This window comes from Arabidopsis lyrata (assembly GCF_000004255.2).
Source record: "Arabidopsis lyrata subsp. lyrata unplaced genomic scaffold ARALYscaffold_5, whole genome shotgun sequence".
NCBI lineage: Eukaryota > Viridiplantae > Streptophyta > Magnoliopsida > Brassicales > Brassicaceae > Arabidopsis > Arabidopsis lyrata.
This window is the reverse complement of record NW_003302551.1, coordinates 16,465,896-16,492,114: the sequence shown is the minus strand read 5'-3', so window position 1 is coordinate 16,492,114 and position 26,219 is coordinate 16,465,896. Positions and strand designations below refer to the sequence as shown.

Sequence of the window (26,219 nt, the reverse complement as noted above, 5' to 3'; positions counted from 1 at the left end):
CTCAACTGTTTGGTCGATTACCCAGAGGTTTAAATCATTCATATACACTGCTATGATTACAAATCCTTTGTTTGCAAACTTCTTGATAAAAATACATAGACTGATCGGATCGTTTTTATAGCCTTCTCTGATGAGATATTCGCTTAACCGGTTATACCACATACGTCCGCTTTGTTTCAGTCCATATAAGGATTTGTCCAGCCTTATGCAGTGCTATTCTCGAGAATCTTTCTTATCTTTGAGCTCAATACCCTCTGGTAATCTCATATATTATCCAGTGGACTTATATAAATATGCATGCATTACATCCATTAGCCGCAAATCTTTCTCTTTTATATAGCCAGACTTAGCAAAAATTTAAATGTCTTAGCATCCACCGCAGGGGAGTATATCTCCTCTATTTCTGGTCTTTGTGTGAATCCTTGTGCGACAAGCCGTGTTTGATATATTACGCTTTCACTATGTTTATTTCACACAATCACAAAGACTCATTTGTCCCACTGGCTTTACATTGAATGGTGTCCTTTGTATTGGACCAAACACATTCTTCTTCTTAATGATTCTTAGCTCCACGTTTTATGGTCTTGTACCATTTTAATCAATCAGGTCTTTGAGTGCACTCTAGTATAGACGTGGGCTCCTGATCCTCATTCATTTCAGTTGCTACCTTGTGCGCAAATATATTATCATTGATGTCGACATCTTTTCGGTTCCATTGTATTCTAGACATGATATAGTTTATAGAGATCTCTTTACACCTTCAGGACCTTGAGGTTTGGCGTCCCAAACCTCATTGATTGGTACCTTAGGGTTATGTCTATTAGCCGGCCATGTCTATGGTTTCTTGAACCTTCTCGGTTTCCCTTGCACCTTTCTTTGATTTCCGAGGGTTCTTGTCTTTGGAACCTTTTGGGTCTACCACGTTTCTTACGTGTTGTAGCCTCTGTAGCAACTTGATTGTGTTCCTTGTGAACATCAATACGTACTGGTGCATTACAAGCTGGTATGTACGATTTTGTTACTCTCTTTGGGTCATTATAGGAATCTTGGCAACTGTTTTAGCTAGCTTTTGCAGATATATAGTCTTTTGGATCTCTGATGGAGTCCGAGGATCTTGCCATGTGAAGGATGTTTGATTCTATGTAAGTTCTTTGACCAGCTTGTTAGTCTCTCCACCCAGTGTTGGGAAAACGGATTCATTGAGATGACAATCCTTGAATCTGGCCTTTGGCTCGAGATACTTAATGATGGTGGGAGAATCATTGTTAACGTATATTCCCATCCCCTTTTGAGGTCCCATCATTTGCTCTCTGTGGTGGTGCAATGGGTACATAGACTGAACACCCAAATGTCTTAAGATGGGAAACGTCTGGCTCATGACCCGTTAGCAATTGGGATGGGGAATATCTATGCTCACTAGAATGGCCTGATGCGTATAAGCTCTTGTTGCATGTAATATTGTGTGTCCCCAAGCAGCTACTGTCAGTTCAAGTATGGACATGTGCCACGGGGTATACTACTCTCCCCCTCATGGACATACTGTAGCCATAAAATGCTTGAGACATAATTTACCAGCATTATCTAGATATATAGTCTTAAGTATGTGGGCTCACAGATTTATGGTCTGGGCCAACAATCTAGCAAACACCAAGTTTCTAGTTGCTTTGACTGGTGTTGACCTTAGTATGGGTTTCCCTTGTGTACATGCTGCACACGTGAGGTCCTTAAGGAGTGTGCCCTTTTGATTTTAATATCACCTTTACGCATCATGTTAGAACCAGGTTGGCCAAGCCGGTCATGCCATTAGTGAATTTCTCAGTAAACCCTTTTGTTTACTGTATTAGCCTCTATCATATTGACCTTGGCATAGTAAAGGTCTATGACGCGGGTATAGTCTCTAAGACCTTCTCATGGTCTTGGGTGCTCTTAGTAATATATGGGAATCCTTTGTTCCCTTCACCCTTAGTTTCAATGTGGAAACTATTCAAAAACTTTTCTTTGAAACTCAACAAGGCCCCTTTGAGCTGGGTGAATATGAAGCATCTGAGGATGCGTGCCCTTGGGAATATGGGCCTGCCATGGGCCTGCCCTTAGCCTTCACTAAATTTAGCTATACCCGCAATTTGGCTAATCAACCATGTCTTTGGATATTTTGTTGGCATTCCGAAGTCTCATAGTCATCTATCTCATGGTCGAAATCTTCTTCACCATTGTGATGAAATGAGCTTCTAGATTCTTTTCAAACTCTCTTGATAGAGATCAATGAGATGCTTAGGAGTCATGCACGTCTTAGTCCAATGGTTTCCCCATTCCTCATCAGTGGCAAACAAGTTTATTTGAGTGTTGTGGTTTGGGTATACCACGGCCTCTAACTCGATTACGACCAAAGTCAGGTCGGCGGCCTTAACCATATGAATGGTTTCCTTGATCATATAAATTATAATTGCCACTTCTACCATGGCCATTCCATTTACCATGACTGTGGCCATGATACTTATCTCTTTGGACGTGGTTAGACTCTTTAGTCTCTTTAGGCTCTTTAGGCTCTTCAGCCCAATGGGCTTCTGATAATGGGGTAGGACCAGGAGGTCTCATTTCACTATTCATAACTCATTGTTTTGCTCAGCAAGTATCATATCAGAATCAATGTTCTCATCAAGGTTTCTCCAAAGCCTCACTCCTTAGCACTCTCTACAGAGGAGTCCTCCCCAAAAACGAGAGTTTAGACTTGCATATGTGGTAAAAACCTTTTTCACGATATTGTTGCTGAGGCAATATATTGTTTGTGTGAAAGGTCGAGAATGCTTTCTCTAGCAAGTCATTCTCAGTAACTTCCTCACCACGGAATCTCAGTATTGACACTATTTTAAATAGTGCTGAGTTATACTCATTCATGGATTTGAATTCCTGGAATCTGAGATTCTCCCGATCGAATCGGGCTTTTGGGTAATAGCACCGTTCTTTGGTGGTTATATTGAATTTTTTTTTTTTTTTTTGTTTTTTTTTTTTTTTTTTTTTTGTTTTCAACTCTGTCCTGAGGTCCATATGATTCTTAATAGTGAGGTACTGATTTTGAGACTCTCATTGAGGTGATGGCGTATGTCAGTAATCGCCTTATATCTTTCTCTTCTGGTGACATTGTTTCCTTCCACAATAGATTCACCAAGTCCTTTTTCCTTTAGGACAATCTCAGTGTCCAAAACCCATTGTAAATAATTGTCACTAGAGGCATTGAGTGCCGTGTATTCATAATAGTTGATTTCTGATATTTATAATATATAGAGTTAAATGAGAACTCATGTAATCGGTTAGACCAAGTCATGCGGTATTTAAGACCGAGCCATGCTTGTCTTCAGCAAGTGTTTTCTAAACAATCATGTTATATATATATATATGGATGAAATCAACCCTAGAAGATTGATCTAGTATGCAACAACCAAACAATCGGATCATACTAGATTAGGATATTAGGATTTCGCGGTTAAGTTTTAGGGTTTTAGCATCCGCGATTTATAGTACTAGGGTTTTTGCTAGGATTTCGGTTTTATGTATGGAACTTTCTATTTATGGAAACTTTCCTTATATGGAACTTTCCTTTTATGGAAAATTTCTATTTCTCATCTAGAAAGAAATCCTAAACAATTATGTACTTTAGGGTTTTGGAATATTTCCTTATGAAGGGGTTTCCTATTTTGGTAACTTTCCATTTTGGGAAACTTGCTATTTTAGGAAACCTTTTATTTTGGGAAACTTGCTATTTTACGAAACTTTCTATTTCTGTAAACTTTCTTTATATGGAACTTTCTATTTCTGGAAACTTTCCATTTATAGGAAGCTTGATCTTAAACCGTGACTTAGGGTTTATTAAACCGGTTTAACCTAGGATTTAGGGTTTCGGTTTACTTTCGGTTTAACCTAGGGTTTATATTAAAACATTCAATCTATCATGCTATTAAACATCTTTCCATTCACTAACTTCTCAATTAATTCTCCAATCATAAATCAAATCACATGTGCCAATTTTCATGCAAATTTTATCTTATCAAACTTTAATTGGATTATGTATATAAAGCATAATAAATAAATAGCACTTATCTTAATTGGAGAAGTGAAACAGAGACCCGAGATCTGATACGGAGATTGGAAACAGTTATGTCTCTCAATATATATAATCCTGATTCCTGAGAAACTCAGAATTTTGCTCATGGAAAAATGGCTATTACATTAGTAAAAGAAAATAGGGTTTCTGTAATATACTGCATAAAACAGTTCAGAATCAATAACATATAATCCGTGCATAAATCGTACAAAAATATAGACAGGATTGATAATAAATAATCCGTGCAAAATTTGTGCAAATCTACAGACAGAATTGACAACAGATAATCTGTGCAAAATTCGTGCAGAAATACATACAAAATTGATAACATATAGTCCGTGCAAAATTCGTGCAAAACTACAAACAGAATTGACAACAGATAATCTGTGCAAAATTCGTGCAGAAATACAGACAAAATTGATAACATATAATCCGTGCAAATTCGTGCAAAACTACAGACAGAATAGATAACAGATCATCTGTGCAAAATTCGTGCAGAAATACAAATATGAACAGAAAACTTATCTCGATAGAGTTTAGAATTTTGTTTGCAGAGACGGCTAGGGTTTTAGTTTTGGTTTTTGTGAGAGAGATTTAGGGTTTCGGGATTTTTAACTTTTAGGGTGAAAGGCTATCGTGCTGATAACGTGTTGTGAACTGTGTCTTTCATTAATAGTATAAGAGATATATATACAAGGATAATAGCAGGATACAGAGAATAAGGTAAAACCCTAATGGGCCATGGGCCGGTTATGGAGTCCATCCATATGGTTTATAACAACCTTACTGAATTAGCCAAATATGTATACTCTATATCTATATATATACAATCGTTCTTAATTAACCGTACCCACGCTATACTCTATCTATATACAATCTATCATTACATATTTCTATATAGCAAAAAAAAAAACACACAATTTTATTTTACTACAGCTTCACTTAATCTACAAGATCTTTAATTTGAAAAAACTTAAAACACTTAATTAACCCAAAACAAAACCTCAGAACATATATCACATTAATATTCTTCTAGAATGCGTAATATTACATATATATATAAATATTGGTGTTACATATATACTCATAGAAAACAAGAAAATATGTCACATATCAATCATTTATTGTTCCAAAGCAAGTGACCCTCTTTCTAATTCATAGGCTTATCTCTCTCCATATATTGTCTAAACTCTCCCTCTTTCTCCATCTTCTCACATTTCTACTACAAATATTTCAGAAGCAGGAACCACAACAAAGCTCTCTACTTTTCAACGAAGTATACAAAATTTTGTCCTTGTAGTGTTGGAACCATAAAGTAATGGGAGAAGAAAACAGCACGAGCGGGACATGCAAGCCGTCCAAGACGTTCAAGGCGAAGTGTAGCCACATGGTGAAGAAACAGCGAGCCAAGTTTTACATCCTTGGCCGTTGTATCGCCATGTTAGTCTGCGGGCGTGGCCGTGACCGCGAGCGCGACCGTATTTTGATTTAGATCTTTACCTTATGTTTTGTTTCTCTTATTGTATTTTTCCTAACTTTTTTGGGTTGGGTTGCCGTTTTCATTTTTCCCTCTAGTATCAAACATTTGAAGTAGGGTTGATATGTAAGTTATATACACATGAATATATGAAATTGATGTGAATGCATTCTTGAAATGCTTAGTTAATTTGAGATTTATCTCTCTCTTTTGAAAGTTAATTAGAATGGTATTTTCTTAATAAGTTTTAGTTGTTCAAGTACTAACCTCTTCTTTTTGTAAACCATTGGCCCTGGAATGATCTTCAATTTTTTTACTTGGAGTATATAGGTTATACAAAACTTTATTGTAAATTCAGAAATATTCAGACATGCATTGAGCCTTCAAATGCTCGTTATCGTTAATCATATGAATAATATAACAGCAAAACATCTCATTGGCCCATAAAGATTTAAAGAATAATCACAAAAACTTTGAAAACTAACTCTGGTGATGAATAATAATTTGTTTGCCAGTTATTTTATTTGGCAGCATCTGTTTACCAGTTACATATATACAGTACAGATATCATGTAATGAACTTATATCTTGAAAACATTATAGATATTGAGGTCAGAGATCGAATCTCATCCACTGTAGTTTCATGTTAGGCACTGCACAGTTAAAGTGACAAAAAAAAAATCAGCTTGCTATAAACCTTAATTAGTATAAGTTTAGATTTCAGATTATAAGCAAAACAAAACAAAACGAAAAACACGATAGATGTCGATAGACAAAAGACTCTTTTTTGAGAGTGAATCGTTCATTAAATTAGTGTAACGATACCAGCGAAAAGATGAGAGAAAAAGGTGGAGAAGATAGAATGTAATTATGACAAAAGTCTACGGCCTGAGAGTCCATGCATGTGAGTATATGACTCGAGTCCAATTCATACTAATGCAAATCGAAACTATGCACTATTTTCATTACTAGTTATTTTGTCGGTTTAGGGAGGGCGATATGTTTAATTGTGTAGTAGATAAAAATTTGAATATGAAGACGAGAACCAACATCGTCTTCCATTCGATTCATAAACTATTCAAATCCATATATTAAAAAGAAAAGGAAAAGAATAATAGATTGTGTAATTCAAGATCCGTACCATGAAGAAAACAAGTGAAAATAATAGTAATCCTAGACTAACGTGCCCATTGTAGAAGCTTTTTCTTATTCATATTAAATATTATTTTAGTTCATGAGAAATATATATATCATCAATAACTTGCCCTAATTTTTTACATTATGTAATATGCGGATTTAAATTCAAATGGTGACACGATAACGGCAATAACACAAACTATTAAGCATATATTCTATTTGATAATAGCGGTTTGCTTTTTCTTCCATTAGGTACTTATAAAGTTGAACATGATCGTCCTTGATAATTTACTACTAAAATGTAGATTATAGAAAATTAAAAATTGCGATGGCCTAAAGGGTACAGTATATTATATTGTAATGCATATAATCGGATCTTTATTACGTAGAAAATTTTGTAACAACTATGTTTAATTTTGACCAGTGAATGCAGTCAGTGTTACCACTATATTGGATTCTTAATTGTTATAAAATACGACCCATGCAACAACACTAATAAACTATGTGAAAAGAATCCGAAGCGAAAAATAAAAAACAAACTAAAACGTCTAACATCACGTGCATGCTCTTGCTCCAAGTCTCGAACATTTCCGACACGCCGCAACCGCTGATTAAGAAGACGATTAATCATTAGAATAAAATTATAGATACTTGTCTGATACTCGTAGGAAATTGAAAACGTATTTGATTGTTCGTATTTGAGCGTTATAGTGAACCTTAATATCTAGGTCCGATTTGAATAATTGAATATATATAGTACATATGTTGAAACCAAATGTAGGTGAAAAACTATGAGCCGACAATGGGAATCGTCGAGGCGAAAAAGGTGTGCAGATGCACTCGTGCGGTCCCTCCCGTTACTATTATTCATCGTTTTCCCACTACTGTTTGATTTATTACGTACTACAGAACTCATCAGAACATTATTTTCTCAAGTAAAAAGATCAAGTTTTGTTTCTATATATTATTTATAAATGATGATGGGATAAATGAGAAACGTGACTTTCAACCTTTATTCATAAAGGAAACTTGATTTGTATAAGTAAAAGTCAGCATCATTGACGAAAGAGATGGGGAAAAACATGGTTGGTCTCATAATTATTGTCCCGATAAGATTTTAAGGAATTCTTTAACTCTGCTATTCAGCGCCGGGTCGAGCATTTGATAGGCTCCGGGGCAAAATAAAAAACAGGACCCCTATTATATTAAAAAAAAACGTTTCGAGAAAAAAAAAAACCAACGTCTACAAAAAGAAAGAAATAAGATTATTTTGGAGAATCAATATGATTATCTGAATGCCAAATGAACAATGTAAACCTGAAAAATATTAGTGACCAGTTGTTAGTGATTAGTGAGTTTCAATTTAAGAATATGAAATATTAGTTTAGAAAAAAACAGAACGAAACTCAAACAGAACATGAAAACTTACATAAATAGATTACAGATCTAGAGAACTTGAACTGAATTGACTATTGTATAAAATCGAAAACAAAATCATTCATTGTTGTGTGTTGATCCATGATTTTGCTTGGAAAGAGACTCGAGAGACAGACTCAGAGATGTGGTGGGGTGGGAAGGTGAAAAGTTTTGTAGAATAATTTTTGATGTGTATTAAATCCTTTTTTTGTAACAGAAAGAAAAAAAGAATTAGTCATAGCCCAATAAATTAATTAAAAATTTAGAATAGTTGGGTTAAAGAAAATTAAGATCCAATTTTGGCCCAGTAAAAAGAAAGAAAAAACTTGTCGTTATGTTTAAAAAAATCACAAAAATTATGGGCCCTTTTGATTTGAAAAAATAATTCCTACAGCAGATTTTTTTTTTTTCTGTTAATGTTTACAAACAAAAAAAATTGTAGGCCCCCTTGATGTGTGGGCCCCTGGTGGTTGCACTGCCCTCCTAGCTAAACCGGCACTGCTGCTATTTTATTGTGTTGTATTCCACTAACTGTGAATCGGTAGAGAGTTTTGTTGTTTTGCTTCTTATTCCTTTGGACGTTACTACGAAAATAGGGAGAAAAGAGGAAGATAGATACGACAGAGTTTTGGTGTTTTGCAATTCATATCACATTACTTACATATTACATACTTTTTTTTTTTTTTTTTCATATTACATACTTAGGGAGAAAAGGAAAAGATCTAGGTGTCTATTATTAGTTTGTAATAGTAGATTTTGAAAAAAGAAAAATAAATAGATTGAATTCTTATACAGTTTAATTACACTGCTTTTTATTCTATAATTAATGTTACATACAAAATAAACACAAAGAATTTTCGATTCTATTATTCTTTCCAGGGCCGGTCCGGTATATCTATATGTCCTACACCATTAAAAAAAATCATGCCCCTTGTAAAAAAAAAATTCCTACCATCACAAATAAGATTAATATAAATCAAACTAAAACTAAAAAAAACAGTCATTAACTTCAAACTTAGTCACTTATGTATTTACTTGATTAATCAAATCAAAGCAAAATTCACATACCTTAAAAAGCTTGCTAGCAGTGAAGCACACAAAAGAAAATATATGAATCGAATCAATGAAAAGATAAATTTTTGTAAAACATTAGGGTTTTATTTTCTTTTTAAGCCAAAATTTTACTACTAATAAAATTCATTAACAACACACTAACTAATTTTTATTAATTTAAAGGCATAAAACCCACAAAATATAATGAAAGAAAAGTCTAACAAAATTGTTTTTCAAAAAAATTTATAATTTTTTATGTTTTTAACATAAAACACCTAAAAATGTTTTAAGAAAATATGTCCATTTAATATGATGCCCTAAGCGGTGGCTTCACTTGATTGTGTCATCCGCCGGGCCTGATTCTTTCTAATAAGTAAATCATTGTCACATTGGTCACAATGTCACATGGTAATGTTTGGGATTAATTTTAGACTTTAGCCTTAACAATTTTAAAATAATAACAGAGAAGATCATTAGATTGCAAAAGCCGATTGGACGCAAACCAAAAAAAAAAAGCTAAGAAAAGGGATTTGGGACCCGTTGGGGTTGGAAAGGAGGAGAGAACACGTGCATCTCTCTGACACACGTTGAAACCCAAACACTTGCCTCCATTTTCTTCTTTCCAATTTTTGTTTTTGTAATCTCACGACTATTTCCATCAATTTATCATATTCAACACAGTATAATGCCAATATCTTCACTAGTTATACATTCATTATTGTATAGTATATTGTATTCCATTAATTAAGTTATGTATAATTTGTATCTGTTAGTGTTACTTATCCAATTAGATGACATAATTAGGTTTTCTAACAATATATACATCCAAAAAATAATAATAAACATAAAGTTTTTGTGCTCGCGTGTGATCAGTTTATGAGCTAGACCCCCCACGAGGTGATGTCTTTTTGTAGCAGTCTTTGTAGACTTCCCACGTGCGGCTTGTGTTCATTTTCTCCAAGAGAGCGGGCCAAGTCCAACCCCCAACCCAAGACCGTCCTCTCCTCTTTCGTGTGACACATGCATATTTTTCTCTATAAAATTTTCACAATGAATAAAATATTACCATTTTGAAAAAAAAATTCTGCCATGTTTCTTAATTCTCCAGTCAAACCCTATATGTCAATATATCGGAACATGCGAGCTTACTTGATTTTCTACATAGACTCTTATAGACTTTATTTTGAATAGAAAACAAGATTTGGGATTTTACCGTGACGTGGTCATTTGAGCGTTAAGATTAACAATCATTATAGATGATGAAATGATCGTGCATTTTTCACTTAAAGGTAATTTATTGCGTCGATTTTAGGCCTAGCATTATATACTAATATATAGGACATATTATACTCTAGCTATATGATCAATGGTCCTTCTGACAAGGATCGTGATTGTGCGATCATCTCACTAATAAGTTTGTTTCTTGTGTAGTGAGTGATGTGGTGCATACTTTACTGTGATGGTGACTTATCTTGCGGTAAAGAATCTACATGCACGAGATCACATACATGGTTAATTAGAAAAGTCCAAAACATCAAACTTTAACAAAGAAAGAAAGTATTTATGTACGTATATAATCTTATAATTACAAAACTGTTGTGTGATAGTGATACAATCACGAAGAATGAGAAAGGAAGTGTATATATATTCTCAATCTTTTCTCTCAGTTTCCACAATTTGTTCTATCTGTATGTAAAATTCATAAAAGTTTATCATGAAGATTTTAAAAATTAATATTTGAAAGAATCAAAAGAGTCCAAATCTCATTAAATCATGGAAGAAAAATGAGATGTGATCGAGAGATGAGCAACAAACTCGTGATGTCGTCTGCTAAAATGGACCAACCTGACAAAAACCTGCCGAGACGATAAGGCCTGCTCGTTTTCACTTAATTACTGATGTAGTAAATTACCACTTCGTCACAAAAAGAAAAAAAAAAGAAAGTTTTTTCATTTTTGTGAAAGAGACTTTAAGCTACAAAATGCAAAACTTAACATATACGAAATCTTGAGCAATTTTCAATTCGACTCTTCACAAATATTTACCTCGTCTCTATTTTTCTTAAAATCTTCACAAATTGATACATAACAGATACAGGCCTCGAGTCCATAGCGGCCCAACTAAAATATACAACCATGTATCCATAGAGGCCAAACTAAATATACAACCATGATTACAATTACAGTGCAGAATTTTTAGGAGTCTCAACGAAAATTGGAGATTTGCAGCTTTGTGCTTGGATGGATTAGAAATTTAGAACCACGATTTTAGATGTCCATAGGGTTAATGCCAAAGTCTATTAACTTGAAAATCTCATTTCTCTAGATTTATTTCATCACACTTGTACTAGATTCATTTAGAGTCTCAACCCAACTATTATGTACAAAAGACTTATAAATAAAACACAACAAAGACCATCAAAAGTTTTTCAAGCAGAACAAAGTAAAAGACTAAAGACAGTAGTCACAGGGTCTGATCAGATCTTTCAGCTGTAGAGATCATCATCGTCGGCTGCTCCTCCGGATGTGGCAAACGGGTCGACTCCCCCGACTGTGGCAGCAGCTCCAGTCCCTGTCGGCGCATCTGGGAACCTGAACTCGCTTCCAAACCCACGTGATTGCTGTAGAGTCTGAGCAAAAGCCTGATACTTGCGAATGTCTGCATCACTTACTGATCTCCTTGCATATTTCATGGATTCCTCAAAGTGACCAGCTTTAATCTCTGCAATCTCCTCCTCGTCCTCTTCCATTGCTTCTGGCGACTCTGCTCTCTTCCTCTCCTTCTCAATATCCTAACAAAACATGAAATCAAAAGAGCTTAAGACTCAATAACATATATAAAACAAAGGAACTGTGATTCTAGTTTCAGATTCATATACCTTCTCGATGTTTTCTCTGATCGCATACTTGCAAGAACGCTGGCAAATCTCTGTGATGTCTGCACCGCTGAAGCCTTGGGTGTACTTCGCAAGAGCCCTCAGGTCAACATCTTTAGCTACAGGCGATTTCCTCAGGCAAGACTTGAAGATCTGGTAACGAGACTCCTCATCAGGAAGAGGAATGTAGATGAGCTGATCGAGACGACCAGGACGCAGAAGTGCAGGGTCGATGATGTCTGGTCTGTTTGTAGCTCCGATGATGAAGACCGTCTTCTTAGCATTCATTCCATCCATCTCCGTAAGAAGCTGGTTCAATACTCTATCTGCTGCACCACCAGCATCTCCGACACTGTTCCCTCTCTGTTATTAGTTATTACAAGAGATGTTCATTAATTTTTCTGAGATAAAGGTAAAGGGCATAAGCTGCCTAAGTAGAGAGATCAAGAAACCAAGTACAATACCTGAGTGGCAATGGAGTCAAGCTCATCAAAGAAAAGAACACAAGGAGCAGACTGGCGTGCCTTGTCGAATATCTCTCTCACATTGGCTTCACTCTCACCAAACCACATTGTGAGGAGCTCAGGACCTTTGATACTAATGAAGTTGGCTTGACACTCGTTCGCAATAGCCTTAGCCAAGAGAGTCTTTCCACAACCAGGGGGACCATAGAATAGGACTCCTTTAGACGGTGACATCCCAAACTTCTCGAATTTCTCAGGATGCTCCACTGGATATTGAACAGTCTAAAACAGCACAATGTTAACAGATTAGTTCATATTCATGGGTCAATAATTGAAAAAGATGTCAAATTGTTGAAAATCTTAATTTACCTCTTGGAGCTCCCTCTTGACATTCTCAAGACCACCAATGTCCTCCCAAGAAACATTAGGCACCTCAACGACCTGGTTAAAAGAGAAAATAACAGTTTAATAAAAAATGGTACCAAATAGAATTAGAAACCGCAAACCAAAAAATCGATCTCTTGAACTCACCGTCTCACGTAGAGCTGAAGGATTGCTGTTACCAAGGGCAGTCTGGAAATGATCATTAGTCACAGCCATAGAATTGAGAATTTCAGCATCTATCTCCTCGTCATCTAGGTCAATTACGTCCATCTTCTCCCTAATGCATTGGAGAGCAGCTTCAGTGCATAATGCTGCAAGATCAGCACCAACATAACCATGGGTGTCTTTGGATACTCTTTCCAAATCAACCTGAATAGGAGAAAATCATGTCAGATCTGACAAATAGAGAAAGGCAAAAGAAAAGAAGAAAATAATTACAGTATATGCAACGGAACATTACATCTTCCGCAAGCTTCATGTTCTTGGTGTGAATCCTGAGAACTTCAAGACGACCAATCTCATCAGGAACACCAATATCAATCTCTCTGTCAAATCGTCCAAACCTTCTCAAAGCGGGGTCAATGCTGTTGGGACGGTTGGTCGCTCCCATAACAATGACATGGGCTCTGGATTTAAGCCCATCCATAAGTGTCAAGAGCTGGGATACAATACGTCTTTCAACTTCCCCGTGTGTCTTTTCTCTTTTTGGAGCAATCGAATCGAGCTCATCAATAAAGATGATTGAGGGGGCATTCTTCTCAGCTTCCTCAAACGCTTTCCTGAGGTTGCTTTCACTCTCACCAGCTAGCTTCGACATGATCTCGGGACCATTGATACAGAAGAAAAATGCACCGGTCTCATTAGCAACAGCACGGGCAATCAGTGTCTTTCCAGAACCAGGGGGACCATATAGCAAGATTCCTTTGGGAGGTTTCACACCAATGGACTTGAAGAGTTGTGGATGCCTCAATGGGAGCTCAACAAGTTCCCGAATCTGAGCCATTTGCTTCCTGACACCACCAACATCATCATACCCAACTTCATCCAACCTCTCCTCATCCTCTCTCTTTATCGGTTCACCCTCACAGAAAATTTCTGTATCTGGAGCAACAACACAGTACTCAGCAGGATCGGTCTCAATAACCTTAAACTCAATACTTCTCATCCCTCCTCTAACCAAGAAAAGATCACCCTTCCTCACCGGACGGTATGCCTCCAAGAAATAAGCTGGCAAGATACAAAAAAACAACAGACATTAAACTGCTGTGATGACACAGAACACATCAACAAGTACATAAGCAGAGCACAACTTAGATGAACACATCATCTAAAGATAAAAACAGGGCAGAGAAAACGCTTACGTTTAAGGTACGCATCAAATATATTGCCACTAACTCCTTCAATGGTATCATCGATAGGCAATATGTGAACACGCTTCCCATACTTGACATCAGGGCATTGATGAACAGAGATAACATCTCCAAGCCTAACCCTGAGGTTAGACCTAACAACCTTGTTCATCCTAATTTTTGGTTCATCACAAGTATCATCAGCTAAAGCAATACACACAGTATCCTTCCTCTTCTTTCCCTGTAGCCACAATTTCCAAAAAAAAAAAAAGGAGAGAAAACGAACATGTCAACTACACACAACTCAAAGAAACATTCATTCCCAAAACAAAAGCATGAAATCGAAAGACCCGAGTTTTCTGATAAACCCTAGCATCCCCGTAGAACCCAGAAGCAGCCAAAACACTGAACAATCAAAAACCCTTATAAACCCTGAATTACGCTAATTCATCAAAGGAAACAAGAGAAGAAGAGCCAAAATTGTCAAAATCAAACCTTAATCAAAACGGTATCACCACGAAAAAGCTGTAGCTTCTCCATGGTTTCAGGGTGAAGAGAAACGACAGAGTTATCATCGTTAATCGCCTCATCCACAACCAAACGATTCGCCGCCTTCTTTCTCTCCAGAATTGCGGTGCTAAAATCCCTCTTCGTCCCCTTCCTGAGATATTCAGAGAAAAAAAAAATCGAATAAGAAAAACCCCAACACGAAGAATCAACAAAATCTCAAAGAGCTACTGATTAATCAACAAGTACTTACGAGTCGGATGATTCAGCTTGATTCGCCATGTTTGATATTATAGAGAGAGCTTCGCAGAGAGAAGAAGAAGAAGAAGAAGAAGAAGAAGAAGAAGAAGATTCGAGAAGTGTGATCGTTTCGGTTTTCTATGAGAAAATAAAGGGTCAGGTGTCTGTTTATACAACAAGACAAATCCGTGTCTTGTTATCAAAGAAAAGTTATTTTATTTTATTTTTGTTTTCCATTTGTTTTTGGTATTTCCTTTTTTTTTTTTTAACAGCGTATTTCCTTTTTTTTCTTTTGGCGTTATTTAGGGGGTGTTATTCAATGGTGGAGTTAAAATCAATTATTTAAGGTTTAGATTTACTTTCTGATATTGGTTTTAAGAATCTGTTTGTGTGGATTTCAAAATCTCTACAATATATCTTGGATTTGGATTCTAATAATTTACTCATGAAACTCCAAAGAAGTTTCATTTCAAATGACTTAATATACAAAGATTTTACAAGTCTTTTAGTTTTGAATAACACTAGATTTTACAAACTTTAAAGAATTGACTTTAACTCCACCATTGAATAACACCAAACTTTTAAAATCTAATGAAGTATAAGATCTAATAACACCAGATTTTAACGTTAGATTTATAATCATTAGTTGAATAACACTGGATTAGTGTTGGATTTCAATTCTATTAAAATCCATCATTGAATAACACCACCTTAGGTTTTTTTTTTTTTTCTGTCCTCATTTAAATGTGAATAAACATTATAATAATTTCATAAGAGAAGAAAATTATTACAAATTCAACAAAGGTGTACGTTTTTAACTTTTGTTTTTTTTTTAATATACAAAATTACAAAAAAAGGTCGGTCTTATTAATGGGCTACGATAAAGTCTTAATGGTTGGTATTTTTGTGTGGTTAAAGAGTATGGACCGTCCGATCTCAAAACCTGGCCCAAATTAGAAAATTACATTAACCCAATTCATTGCTGGAATTGATGGAACACAAAACCGGATTGGGAGGTGAGCTTTGGACACCCCTTCAACAAACCGATGTGCTTTTGAAATTGCCAAAGAGTGGGATTAAAAGGATGGTAGACTTCAATGCTATGTTTCTCAAGGTCATCATACCTGGTTAAACTGATCGTTTGAGAGGGAAAGAGCCGCCGCGAAGAGCTCCTAGTCCTCCGTGTTCATATTTATTTGTCAAGAGTTGTATCATGTATGTTAGCTCCATCCTCTGATAAGTTTATAACATTAATTTACCGAAGTCCAAACTTATTCAGAGGATTCGAAGTGTACACAAAAGGAATGCAGATTTAATTATTCGAATTTTATGAACATAGTCAAGAGTGAAGCCAAAGACGATCATGGAGTCTCTCTTCACCAGCTCCATACATCTCATCGACTTTTTCGCCGTCTCTATAAAACTGAAACGTGGGTGTATAGCGGATGTGGCGAGTGGTTTCAGGGCACTCGTCGATATCTGCATAAACAAACTTGAGCTTCGAGAAATTTTTGCTGAGCTTTTGGAATGCAGGTAGAATCTGGCTACAAACTCCACACCTGAAATTTTCAAAATTTAAAATCTCAGTCAAACTTGACAAAAGGGAGAACAAAAAACAGAACCGTTCTCATTGAGGCATTTCATCAAACACTTTGCAAGCATGAAATGTTTGTTCCCAAATATAGAAACCAAGACGTACCACGAAGCTCCGTAGTTAATAACAGCCTGAAAAGCACAAAACAAAAACAAGAATAACTGTCAGATTACGAAAGAACCCAGCTTGGGTCTGAAAAACGTGTACAAATGTAAGAGTTGTCGTTTGTAATAACCGGAGATTTGGAAGATTTGATGTCGTCAAGAATTGTGAGGAAACTTTGGTCGTTTGGTGCGATTTTCACATTGCCATTGTGATTTGATTTGGATTCGAAATCAATATTTGCTCCCTCCGATTCTTGCTTGCTCATTATTATTTTTTCTAGTTTTTGTTTGCTTGGTTTTTGGCGCAAATTTGATCCCTCCAGATTATATCATATATAACCACAAGTCACACTCACCTAACCACTACGGCACTAAACCCAAACCAATTGATTTAAGTCTAAACCGATGTTAACCAAAGCTAATTTTAACATCGACAGATTTCGTTAACCGGGTCAATTATGATTTTGATGGAGAAAGAAAGTAGGAACTAGGAACAACCTTTTAATGACAGTTTTTTTTATCTTCAAAAAAGTAACATAAATAGCATCTACCAAAATTTAAGAAGAAATTAATGGTTGATTAAGAGAAGATCTTGGTTTATTATTATTATGGTGGTTTTCTTCACCACCAAATTCGGATGCTGCTGAAGAAATCATGTGTTGTTGTTGTTGGAAAAAAGCTTGATTCTCCCAACTCTTTCCCATCACAACTAAGTATAGTCCACTCATGATTAGTATTGCACCAATCAATCTGACAAAAACAAACACACCAATCTGTAAGAAAAAGCTTAATGATTAGAAATGAAAACCAAATACATAATGAGTAAAACATAGATATATACATACCCGCCAAGGTAGAAGTGTTCACCAAGAGCAAAAGTGGCTAAAATAGCAGCAATTAAAGTTTGAAGAGGCAAATACGCTGATACAAACAGAGGTCCTCCTCTCTCCACTACATATATTTGTATTGCAAACACCATTGCTGAACCAATTAAACCCTGCAAATATTCAAAACTCACACCAAAATTAAACAGAGCATTCAAAAGAGTCTTAATCTAAAAAGATAAACAAACACTTACGGTGTATAGTAACGCGTATAATTCGCCTCCTGATGTTATTTTCCATCTCTCTTGATCTCTCTCGAAATAAGCAGAGATTCCAAAGAACTGTAACACGGCGAAAAAGCAAGAGTAGGAGACGAAGGAGAAGCGAGCTGAGTACTTTTTAAGCAATGGTGACTGCAACACAATCCAACTTGACCAGCATAAACAGTGACCCATCAAACAGAGACATCCCAACGTCCAGTTCTTGTTTTGTTCCTCTGCTTCTTCAGCTTTGATAGGTCGGTTCACTAAACGCAGACTCGGTTGGTAAATGGTGGGTCCTTTATAGAGTGTTATAACCAAAGAGCCTGAGACTGATACAATTGTGCCCACCACTTTGGCTATACCATCTTTCCTCTTCCATTTCACCTTCTCTATTCTACAGTAGTTGGTGTGTTATAGTAATAATGAGATATGAGTTCAAGTGAGAGATTCCATAAATATTAACATGGTATAGAGCCGACTTTGAGGGTCAATAGTAATTGGTCCGCAAGATACACATCTTGCTTCCCAAGTTATCTCCAATAAAGAATCAAGAACATACCCGAGCGACGCTGCCATGAGGAATGAAACAGCAGGAACAACATTTTCTGTTGCTGATGCGAATGTTGGTGAGGTATTGTCCAATCCAAAGATGTAAAATCCTTGATTTAACGTTATTCTATTACCAAAAATGATTAATTGAATCAAAAGATTGTGTCTTTGTTTTATATCCAAAGTCTAAAGACAAGATCGTACCCGATGAGTCCAAGAAGGAAGAACTGAATGAGAAAACTGGTTTTCATGGCCGGTCTTTCTTTTCTGTTAGAATATACAAATAATCAAGATTATTATAAAAACAAGAATTCAAGAATTAAAAAATTAGTTTCATTTTAAAGAAGTTTATTATACTTTTCAAGGAAGTAAGCAGAGGGAGCAAGAACAGAGAAAGCGACGATGGTTCGGTAAAGTGGGAAGACGAGCTTGCTTACTCCTAAGTTTAGAGCGTATCTCACGATCACGTGATTCCCTGCGTATCCTGTCTGAAACACCACCATAGCTACGTGAAGCTTTGCCCTTTCCGGTATCGGAGACATCTTTCTCCGCCGGAAGAAACCAAAGACGGCAGGAGAGATCTGTTTTGCCTTTTTTCTTTTCCTTCGAATGATCTCTTGTGGCGACTTTCTTGAAAACGACAAAAACAGAGATAAGACTGTCATGTGCAGGTTGTCTCACGTGAAAATGTGAATAGTCTGAACCGAATTTAACCAAAGCCAATTTCATCATTGACAGGTTTCATTAACCGGCTCAATTAGATGCGTAAAATTTGAACTCTCTTTGTTGCAGAAATGTGATTAGGCTTAGCACAGGGATTAGTTAACTAATCAAAACTTAATTAGATTGCTTCGTTGGCTTACACTTTTGAATGAGTGGAAAAAAGATTGCAGAAAGATCTGGTTTCATCTCTTTTGTTTATCAGAACCCTATTAAGATATTGAAATTCCCAAAACCAAACCCGATTGGATACTTCAATAAATTTAATGAATTTCTAAGATGATGAAAGTGATAATCCCTGAAGACAATGATATTAAAAATAACAAGTTGATGATGATTCAAAAAGGAAAGATACTTGGAACCTAATCCAAATCTATAATCTATATATAACTTAAAAGATGACCTAGAAGGAAAAACAAGAACCTAACTAACTGATGCATGATTTTATTATCCACTAAACTATTTGTGTTCGTCAGCTTTTTGGACATTTCCCAATTTGGGTAAACTCATGACTTTACTATTTAAGTAAAGCCAAAGCACGCTTACAAGTTCAAAGCACAAACTTAGAAAGGATTCAATTAAGTAATAACACAAAGAAAGAGAAGAAGAAAGAAAGAAAGAAAAATGGATTTTAAGAAGGAAGAAACACTTCGTAGAGGGCCATGGCTTGAAGAAGAAGACGAACGGCTAGTGAAGTTCATAACCCTTTTGGGAGAACGTCGTTGGGATTCTTTAGCAATAGTTTCCGGTACACTTTGAAACCTTGTCACTTTCCAAAAATAGAAATTTGTATGTCTGAAATATATTTTTGTTTGTGGTGTTCATACTTTTAGGTTTGAAGAGGAGTGGTAAGAGTTGCAGGCTAAGGTGGATGAACTATCTGAATCCGAGTCTGAAGCGTGGGCCGATGAGTCAAGAAGAAGAGAGAATCATCTTTCAGCTCCATGCTCTCTGGGGTAACAAGTGAGAGACAAAAAAGAAAGAAAACACTTTAATCTTTTACTTACATGATTGTTTTTTCCGGTTTGAATTAAATACTGTAAATCAATACAGGTGGTCGAAGATTGCGAGAAGATTACCCGGTAGGACTGATAACGAGATTAAGAACTTTTGGAGAACTCATTCTAGAAAGAAAGAGGAAGCTCAAAACTATGGTAGATATTAGATATACTTTCATTGTTGCATGTGTTAATTTTAGATCAGGATTCAATAAATTAATGATGTGTTTTGCTGTAGATAAGGTCATTGAGTTCAGAGGAAAAACAGGAGAAGAATTGTTGCACAAGTATAAGGAAACAGAGATCACTAGGACAAGGACAACGTCTCAAGAACATGGTTTTGATGAAGTTGTGAGCATGGAAAGTGCTAAAGAAACCAATTGTGGTATTTGTGGAAGACAAAGCTACGGTGTTATGAATTCACCGTATGAAAATCGGATTTCGGATTGGATATCAGAGATTTCGCCAGACCAGAGTGAAGCAAATCTTTCAGAAGACCACAGCAGCAGTAGCAGTGAGAACAACATTAACATTGGTACTTGGTGGTTTCAAGAGACTAGGGACTTTGAGGAGTTTTCATGTTCTCTATGGTCATAATTCTTAAGTTTGTTTATTTACTTTTTAACTCTTGGAATACCTGAATTCGAAACTCGAAAGTGCTATATTGAAACAAGTGTTCCAATATTCAAGCTCAATATGAATCAATTATGTACAATTTGAACTCAAATTTGCATCGGTTATCAAAATGAAATTTGAATCGCGAGTTAGGTCAAAGTCAAAGACAAGTTTGTTAATCTTCAAAACAATAAAAAATTTCGTTAAACAAATTTAAATATAAAGGTATATACATATCCATAGTAACAAATTAAGTAAAAATATTGATGTGTATAGTCTTGTTATATACAACAACAAAAACATGAGAAGTCCATGCTCCAATGATAAAATTTATTAGTTTTTTTTGTTAACATTATTGGTTGATGGGCTTTATCTTTAATATGAATTAATTTTAATTGTTTTAGTGTACTTTTGAGCCAAATGATTTGTTAATGTTTTATATTTTAGTTCTTTAGGGGAAAGTATTTAATGTTCAATATAGTAAATTACAATATCCTAAAGTAATCTATTGATATGATATGATATGAATGAAGTGTAGATGCATGCATGGATTGCCCTCTTGTATATTAGAAAAGACAAAGAAGAAGATAATATAAACGTTAAAGATTAATATATTATCTCAATTAGACTATTAGTTATGTATAATTAATTATAGATAGGATAGGACTATTACAACGTCACGATTGCATATACGTATAGTATGACACACATGTGGTATTATTGTAAAGAACTAATTCATTTTGTAAAACTATAAATTATGATGCCCATTAAATTAACATAAGATCATATGGAAGAAAATAATGCACAAGAATGAGTTTGGAAACTTTTTGCTTGTTCCTTGATAAAATATAAGTAAATTCAATTCATGTTACAACATAAACATTTGGGTTGAAGAAGTGAACATGGCCAAATATGATATCGAACTTAGCATGAATGCTAAAACAAGAACTGAAAAAGATAACCGGTTGGTTGAACCGGCGGCAGACATTTCATCGGTATAGTCGTTGTAAGAATCTAAACCGCTATTACCTTCCGATCCAGTAGTGGTCCACATCCCCAGATTGTTATTCCTGTACCAATTAAACACCCTCAATTAGCTCCATTTTGACTTTTTGAGGTTAATGGGCGATAATTATGAAAATAGTGGGGTAAATAAAAAAGAAATTAGACAAAAGAAAAAGGATAAAGTTAAAGCCTTAAAGGCAAAAGTAGAAGAAAACAAAACAGTATGTAGAGACATACCAATTTCTTATATGGTTTGTGTTGGTAAAACAAACGATTCAAAGTGTTCATTTGTTAAAAATGACAAGTTCTTTTTCAAAACGAAAAATTTAGTAAAGAGTGGATGATTTGTATGATAGAATGCAGAATCCAAACCTGCCGCCGACGCCGAGAACACCTGAGTGAAATGTGATTTGTGTAATGAATGAGGCGGACTTAGGCTCGACGCTATATGCCTTCTCATACCTCATTTCTGCACCTTCACCGGATGCCACGAAGAACGCTCCATTCACCAAAATGTCCCCCTCTGATCTCCAGTTCCACCCTTTCCAATCCCCATCCGGTGTTTCCACTCTCTTAGTCACCTACACGATAATACTCTCCATTTTTTTAAAATGAATGTTTTGAAGATGTTAAAGATAAAATTTTCACTATTTCAATATCTACTATTTGCAGTTCACTTAATATTTTGAGATTTGATTTTTTAATAACTAAAAAAATAATAGTAAGATAAGATAATATTAAGAAATACTCCTACTTTCATGAAACCAAAAGCAAAGTCTAAAACATATATCTTCTTAAAAAGTAAGAAGAACGGTATTATTTTTTGTATCGTTCTAATTTTATCATATGCCTAAAAAAAAAAAAATAACCAACACTAATGAAATCAAGTAGGGGTTGCTAGATTACCTCTTTGGCGAATGGATTGGTTGGGGCGGTGTACCGATTGCCCTGACTGTTAATAGTCGGGTTACCGCTACCGCCAATCGCATACATTTCCCATTGAGTAAAATCATTATTAACAACATGGATATATCCACGTCGACACCTCGGCATCCTTTGTATCAATTTCTCTCCAAAGTGATTAAACGCAATTGTTACCTAAAAAATCACAAAAACATTTCAAACACTACTCTCATTTAAAACCAAATAGTCATTCGCAGAAAGAGAATTAGTATGAACTAGTTTGTGTGTGTGACCTGCATGCCACTGTCTGGTTCATAGTGATCGCTGTGACCAAGAAGCATGACTTCATTATGGTGAGAGAAGAAGTTGTTCGATATAGTAATTCCTGTGGAACCCATCACCGCATCTATCAGACCGTCCTTGCATCTCGATAGAGAACAATGGTCGATCCAAATGTCCTTTGATCCGAATATAGAGATACCATCACCGTCCGATTTCGTTCTGAACCCGTAGTGCGTTGGACTTGACCGCACGTTAGTATTCCCTAGCGAAAGAAAAGCGTGGACAAACATATTTTCAGAATTGCTTTTATTAATAACCAAATCAATGCTATTTCAGGAAGGACGAAAGATTTAATTTTACTTTGTTTTTCTTGCTTACCATTCTTTTATGAATAAATCAATAAATGCTGATAAATTCAAACAAAACATGTTTTCTTTGTTTGCGTGTGAAAACACCAATGAATGAGAAGGAAAATATGTACACCAACAAAAGGGACCTACTAAATTATTAGGGCAAGAAAATAAAAAGGTTAAAAGTTGAAAAACTAACAATTATTGGCCGTAAAAAAAAAGAAGAGATAGTATTTTGTTTTGAACCAAAGATTGAATTAAAAGAATTTAGAAAAAGAACAAATGTGCCAAAAAAAATTACCGGATTGGTAACAATGGTGGATATGAATGTTGTGAATGATGATATTGGAGACATATTGAAGAGTGATGCAGCCACCACCAACAATGTGAACATTAGCTCCTCTTCCATCAAGTGTCTTGTAACTATTGAATATTAACTCTTGCTTTAGTTTAATCATCATGTTGCTTGGGAACACTATCCACAATGGCTCTTCTTGTATCACTCCATATCTGTCACCAAAATTTTTAAGAGGTTCATGTTAATTTATCTTCTAGGTCGTTTAAATAAATTTTCACATTGTAAACCCGTTTCCTTTGACATTGATAAAGATTCCCCAAATTATTCGAGGTCCCATGTCCCAAGAGACTGATGCACTTGTTTTATTATAATTGTCTATTCTCTAGATTTATTATATGATTTACTTCTAAGGGACAGTGTTAAAATTATAATGTAGGGACACCAAATTATAAACATCGTAAACATTACATTTCTATGTTTAAAAACGGATTTAGTTGAACAAATTATAGAGCTTTTCTAAACGTTTTAAAAGGATTTTGAGGAGGTTTTGAAGTATTTTTTAAAAAATCAGGGTTATTGGGAATTTTCCATAAAATGGAGGGTTTATTTAGAAATATAAACAAGTGGTATTGAAAAAGTCGTACGTAACAGATTGGTGTGGGCCTGTGGGGCATGTGAATATGAGATGACAAAAGAGAGAGAAAAAAAAAAAGTAATTGTGGAATAGATTAAACGTAGTACAGCTTAAACAGAATCTTATTTTCTTATAGGATTTAAATTGTGAAAGTATATAGGTTATGTTTAGGGCTAAAACAATAATGACATGTAATGTTCAAGTAAAGTATATAGTATTAGTGTTATTTAACTACGGTCAAGAAACGATAATTCAAGATCATATATTTGTCTTGAACTAATAACAGACAACACATAATTTGTCTACTTGCAAGACTTTCTTATAAGAAATCCGGTTTAGTCGGTTGAAAGAAAGGTACCTGAGAGTGCCCGGTTTAGGGTCGACGGCATCATCGTCCGAAGAATCAGTGACGAAGTAAAATTGACCACCTTTGCCTCCTAATGCGTACTGTCCGAACCCGATACCACAATCTGCTAGCCCTTGACGGTTATTAGGCCAGTTTGGGTCACATTTCCAACAGTCATCGATTGGGTTACCGGTGAAGCACGGGTTTGAACCGGCCTGGTCCGTCGTGTCCAAAGCTTGACGTCTTGTTATAGATGCATTTACTTTCCTGTGAAACAGTTAAAAACCGGATAATTAAAGTCTGTCCGGTTTAAAAGAACCGGACAAAACAGAGAACTACAGAAACAGAGCAACCTCAGTCCTCAGATTCACAAGAAGACATGATAGTAGCTTGTTAAATGTAAAACCCAGATAGAAAATTACATTAAAGAATCTGAAAAAGAGAGTAAATGTAGATCCAGAAGAGGCAATGTAGTATGTGTACCACTGAACTTCATAAGCGACTAGTTCCGGGTCAGGATGTGGTATGAGAAGTACAGTTCTGTTGAGCACGGAGAAACCCATTTGTGGAGTGAACAGAAAAAGAGAGAAGAGAAGTACAATGCAGCTTCTTTGAAGCATCATTGTTGAAGAAACTTATGAATTTAGGGTTTTTGGTTAGTTAAACGGAGGGAGAAGAAGAGAGTAGTTAATAAGAGTTAAGACATGGCTTGTTCTTCTTCTTCTCTCTCTGGTTACTGACCAGTGTTCGTGAGTGGCTTTTTTACAGTGTGTTATTGCTTTTGTAATAATGGCTTTCTTGGCTTTTGTATTTTTGTTTTTCTTTTGTTCTTTTTGAAGAGAGAGAGTGAAGTTGTTTTCCACTGACAGTCTCGAGGATTGAGAATCTGCTTGTCTCGAGGAAACGGTCTCCAATTTTTTTCCTTTGAAGCTCTTTTTTATTGTACTACTAATATTCCCAACTTCTTGAAAACGTTGATTTTAATCTTCAACTCTCGACGAAACGAAATAAATATCAAACTTATGTTGACTTTCCCGATAAAAACCAAATATTCGTTGACCTGACCATATTAGGCATGACGTTAAATAGGTTAACAAATCATATTAACAAGGTTAATTTTTCTATTAACAGACCTGTTAATTGAAAACGACAACATTCCCTCTAACAATAAAATGACGTCGTTTTGTTGTAACTCCTCTATAAAATTCCGGGTTTTAAATCATATGAAAATTTAGGGTTAGAAATTTTGCTTGATTTGAGGATTTAAGATTGAATTTAGAGATTTAGTTCAATCGTTACGACAAAATGACGTCGTTTTGTTGTTATAGGAAACAATGTCATTTTCAATTAACATGTATGTTAACAGAAAATTAACTCCGTTAACAGGATTTGTTAATCCACTTAATGTCATGTCTAATATGGCCAAGTCAACGAAAGTTCGATATTTATTTGGAAAATCAACATAAGTTTGATATTTATTTCGTTTCGTCGGGAATTAAAGATTTAAATCAACGATTTTAATGACATTTTTCCGTATAAGATAAAAGATATTCGTAGCCTCAACAGATTTAACAAACGATAGGTTTTGATATTTGAATCTCTTGTCACGGTTTTCAACTTTTATTATAAAAGTGATGTGACATTATAATAAAATTTCCCCACAAGCTCTACAATATGAATGCTAGTATTAATGGGGTTTTGGACCAGAAAAAGAGTTTTCGGTTTGATACCGGT

The 26,219-nt window shown here is 35.4% G+C and overlaps 6 protein-coding genes across 9 annotated transcripts; 2 read left to right on the top strand and 4 right to left on the bottom strand.

Annotated features, from left to right (window-relative positions):
* Positions 1 to 5,179: 5,179 nt before the first annotated feature.
* LOC9312264 lies at positions 5,180 to 7,816 on the top strand. Its single transcript, XM_021026291.1, has one exon. The coding sequence runs from the start codon at positions 5,418 to 5,420 to the stop codon at positions 5,589 to 5,591; it is 174 nt and encodes a 57-aa protein (XP_020881950.1). The 5' UTR covers positions 5,180 to 5,417; the 3' UTR covers positions 5,592 to 7,816.
* A 3,662-nt stretch (positions 7,817 to 11,478) lies between these two features.
* LOC9312263 (cell division control protein 48 homolog D) lies at positions 11,479 to 15,148 on the bottom strand. Its single transcript, XM_021025096.1, has 9 exons — positions 15,014 to 15,148; positions 14,749 to 14,914; positions 14,266 to 14,494; positions 13,365 to 14,131; positions 13,052 to 13,273; positions 12,890 to 12,961; positions 12,521 to 12,802; positions 12,060 to 12,419; positions 11,479 to 11,972 (listed from the first exon to the last, which is right to left on the bottom strand). The coding sequence occupies exons 1-9, from the start codon at positions 15,040 to 15,042 to the stop codon at positions 11,667 to 11,669; spliced, it is 2,433 nt and encodes an 810-aa protein (XP_020880755.1). The 5' UTR covers positions 15,043 to 15,148; the 3' UTR covers positions 11,479 to 11,666.
* Positions 15,149 to 16,234: 1,086 nt separating this feature from the next.
* Positions 16,235 to 17,097, bottom strand: LOC9312262 (thioredoxin-like 3-3). The gene is made up of 3 exons (XM_021026616.1): positions 16,830 to 17,097; positions 16,700 to 16,725; positions 16,235 to 16,559 (listed from the first exon to the last, which is right to left on the bottom strand). The coding sequence occupies exons 1-3, from the start codon at positions 16,962 to 16,964 to the stop codon at positions 16,340 to 16,342; spliced, it is 381 nt and encodes a 126-aa protein (XP_020882275.1). The 5' UTR covers positions 16,965 to 17,097; the 3' UTR covers positions 16,235 to 16,339.
* Positions 17,098 to 17,179: 82 nt separating this feature from the next.
* Positions 17,180 to 19,034, bottom strand: LOC9313975 (WAT1-related protein At3g53210). 4 transcript variants are annotated; one of them, XM_021026612.1, is made up of 6 exons: positions 18,692 to 19,034; positions 18,539 to 18,601; positions 18,345 to 18,461; positions 17,777 to 18,179; positions 17,544 to 17,695; positions 17,180 to 17,448 (listed from the first exon to the last, which is right to left on the bottom strand). In XM_021026612.1, the coding sequence occupies exons 1-6, from the start codon at positions 18,997 to 18,999 to the stop codon at positions 17,256 to 17,258; spliced, it is 1,236 nt and encodes a 411-aa protein (XP_020882271.1). In that variant the 5' UTR covers positions 19,000 to 19,034; the 3' UTR covers positions 17,180 to 17,255. The 4 variants fall into 4 exon arrangements, with proteins under 4 accessions (XP_020882271.1, XP_020882274.1, XP_020882273.1 ...); XM_021026615.1 differs by having other exon boundaries at positions 18,772 to 18,857; XM_021026614.1 differs by having other exon boundaries at positions 17,368 to 17,448; positions 17,566 to 17,695; positions 18,692 to 19,028.
* Positions 19,035 to 19,315: 281 nt separating this feature from the next.
* LOC9312261 (transcription factor MYB27) lies at positions 19,316 to 20,677 on the top strand. The gene is made up of 4 exons (XM_021026317.1): positions 19,316 to 19,802; positions 19,888 to 20,017; positions 20,108 to 20,208; positions 20,291 to 20,677. The coding sequence occupies exons 1-4, from the start codon at positions 19,679 to 19,681 to the stop codon at positions 20,647 to 20,649; spliced, it is 714 nt and encodes a 237-aa protein (XP_020881976.1). The 5' UTR covers positions 19,316 to 19,678; the 3' UTR covers positions 20,650 to 20,677.
* An 801-nt stretch (positions 20,678 to 21,478) lies between these two features.
* LOC9312260 (probable pectate lyase 12) lies at positions 21,479 to 25,431 on the bottom strand. Its single transcript, XM_021026626.1, has 7 exons — positions 24,969 to 25,431; positions 24,498 to 24,752; positions 23,509 to 23,717; positions 22,869 to 23,119; positions 22,579 to 22,770; positions 22,045 to 22,253; positions 21,479 to 21,737 (listed from the first exon to the last, which is right to left on the bottom strand). Exons 1-7 carry the CDS (start codon positions 25,106 to 25,108, stop codon positions 21,536 to 21,538), a joined length of 1,458 nt encoding a protein of 485 aa, XP_020882285.1. The 5' UTR covers positions 25,109 to 25,431; the 3' UTR covers positions 21,479 to 21,535.
* Positions 25,432 to 26,219: the final 788 nt, after the last annotated feature.

What these genes read in the sequence shown, in the direction of transcription:
- LOC9312261 (XM_021026317.1), top strand. Translation starts at nt 19,679, where the DNA reads ATGGATTTTAAGAAGGAAGAAACACTTCGTAGAGGGCCATGGCTTGAA. An exon ending in TTCTTTAGCAATAGTTTCCG is followed by an intron (nt 19,803 to 19,887) that starts GTACACTTTGAA and finishes TCATACTTTTAG; the next exon opens with GTTTGAAGAGGAGTGGTAAG. An exon ending in CATGCTCTCTGGGGTAACAA is followed by an intron (nt 20,018 to 20,107) that starts GTGAGAGACAAA and finishes AAATCAATACAG; the next exon opens with GTGGTCGAAGATTGCGAGAA.
- LOC9312263 (XM_021025096.1), bottom strand. Translation starts at nt 15,042, where the DNA reads ATGGCGAATCAAGCTGAATCATCCGACTC. An exon ending in GTGATACCGTTTTGATTAAG is followed by an intron (nt 14,495 to 14,748) that starts GTTTGATTTTGA and finishes TTGTGGCTACAG; the next exon opens with GGAAAGAAGAGGAAGGATAC. An exon ending in TCAAGAGGGAGCTCCAAGAG is followed by an intron (nt 12,803 to 12,889) that starts GTAAATTAAGAT and finishes GTGCTGTTTTAG; the next exon opens with ACTGTTCAATATCCAGTGGA.
- LOC9312260 (XM_021026626.1), bottom strand. Translation starts at nt 25,108, where the DNA reads ATGATGCTTCAAAGAAGCTGCATTGTACTTCTCTTCTCTCTTTTTCTG. An exon ending in CCTAAACCGGGCACTCTCAG is followed by an intron (nt 23,718 to 24,497) that starts GTACCTTTCTTT and finishes TTTTGGTGACAG; the next exon opens with ATATGGAGTGATACAAGAAG. An exon ending in CCAATCCATTCGCCAAAGAG is followed by an intron (nt 22,254 to 22,578) that starts GTAATCTAGCAA and finishes ATTATCGTGTAG; the next exon opens with GTGACTAAGAGAGTGGAAAC.
- LOC9312264 (XM_021026291.1), top strand. Translation starts at nt 5,418, where the DNA reads ATGGGAGAAGAAAACAGCACGAGCGGGACATGCAAGCCGTCCAAGACG.
- LOC9312262 (XM_021026616.1), bottom strand. Translation starts at nt 16,964, where the DNA reads ATGAGCAAGCAAGAATCGGAGGGAGCAAATATTGATTTCGAATCCAAA. An exon ending in TCAAATCTTCCAAATCTCCG is followed by an intron (nt 16,726 to 16,829) that starts GTTATTACAAAC and finishes TGTGCTTTTCAG; the next exon opens with GCTGTTATTAACTACGGAGC. An exon ending in ATTAACTACGGAGCTTCGTG is followed by an intron (nt 16,560 to 16,699) that starts GTACGTCTTGGT and finishes TGAAAATTTCAG; the next exon opens with GTGTGGAGTTTGTAGCCAGA.
- LOC9313975 (XM_021026612.1), bottom strand. Translation starts at nt 18,999, where the DNA reads ATGACAGTCTTATCTCTGTTTTTGTCGTTTTCAAGAAAGTCGCCACAA. An exon ending in TCTGCTTACTTCCTTGAAAA is followed by an intron (nt 18,602 to 18,691) that starts GTATAATAAACT and finishes ATATTCTAACAG; the next exon opens with AAAAGAAAGACCGGCCATGA. An exon ending in GAACACTTCTACCTTGGCGG is followed by an intron (nt 17,449 to 17,543) that starts GTATGTATATAT and finishes TGTTTTTGTCAG; the next exon opens with ATTGATTGGTGCAATACTAA.